General features: G+C 33.6%; 1 protein-coding gene across 1 annotated transcript in view; it reads left to right on the top strand.

Annotated features, from left to right (window-relative positions):
* The window catches only part of LOC105457006 (putative uncharacterized protein FLJ37770), a 1,358-nt gene extending 1,066 nt beyond the window's left edge, over positions 1–292 (top strand). Inside the window, exon 2 of the mRNA XM_011701406.1 lies at positions 273–292. Within this exon, the coding sequence (XP_011699708.1) occupies positions 273–292 (20 nt within the window). The remainder of the gene's footprint in view (positions 1–272) is intronic.
* The last annotated feature ends 104 nt before the right edge of the window (positions 293–396 follow it).

Genomic DNA, 396 nt, shown 5'->3' with positions numbered 1-396 from the left:
TTTTTGTATATTTTTTTTTCCTTCTGCTTTCCTTCTTTCAATAAGAATACGGGCAGCTCTTTGTGCCAATGCAATCACAAGCGCATTGATATTTCCGCGTGGAAGAACTGATGCATCCACGACATACAAATTTTTTATATTGTAAACTCATTATATTGTAAACTTATTTATATTGTAAACTCATTTCATTTATTATATGTACGTATTTTAAAAAGTAAATTAATTATTTAATTAATTAAAGTAATGATATTTTATTATTTTTACTGTATCAGAACGTTTCATGGTGTATTAAGGTGTTTTAGAGTGAGGTGGGGGTGGGGGTGGGGTGGGGTGGGGGTGGGGTGAAAAGTGATACATGTGGATGGGTGTAAGTGTAGTAGGTCATACAGGGACGAA

Source organism: Wasmannia auropunctata, unplaced genomic scaffold, assembly GCF_000956235.1.
Source record: "Wasmannia auropunctata unplaced genomic scaffold, wasmannia.A_1.0 LD336106.1, whole genome shotgun sequence".
In the NCBI taxonomy this organism is placed as follows: Eukaryota; Metazoa; Arthropoda; class Insecta; order Hymenoptera; family Formicidae; genus Wasmannia; species Wasmannia auropunctata.
This window is presented reverse-complemented; position numbering and strand designations above follow the sequence as displayed.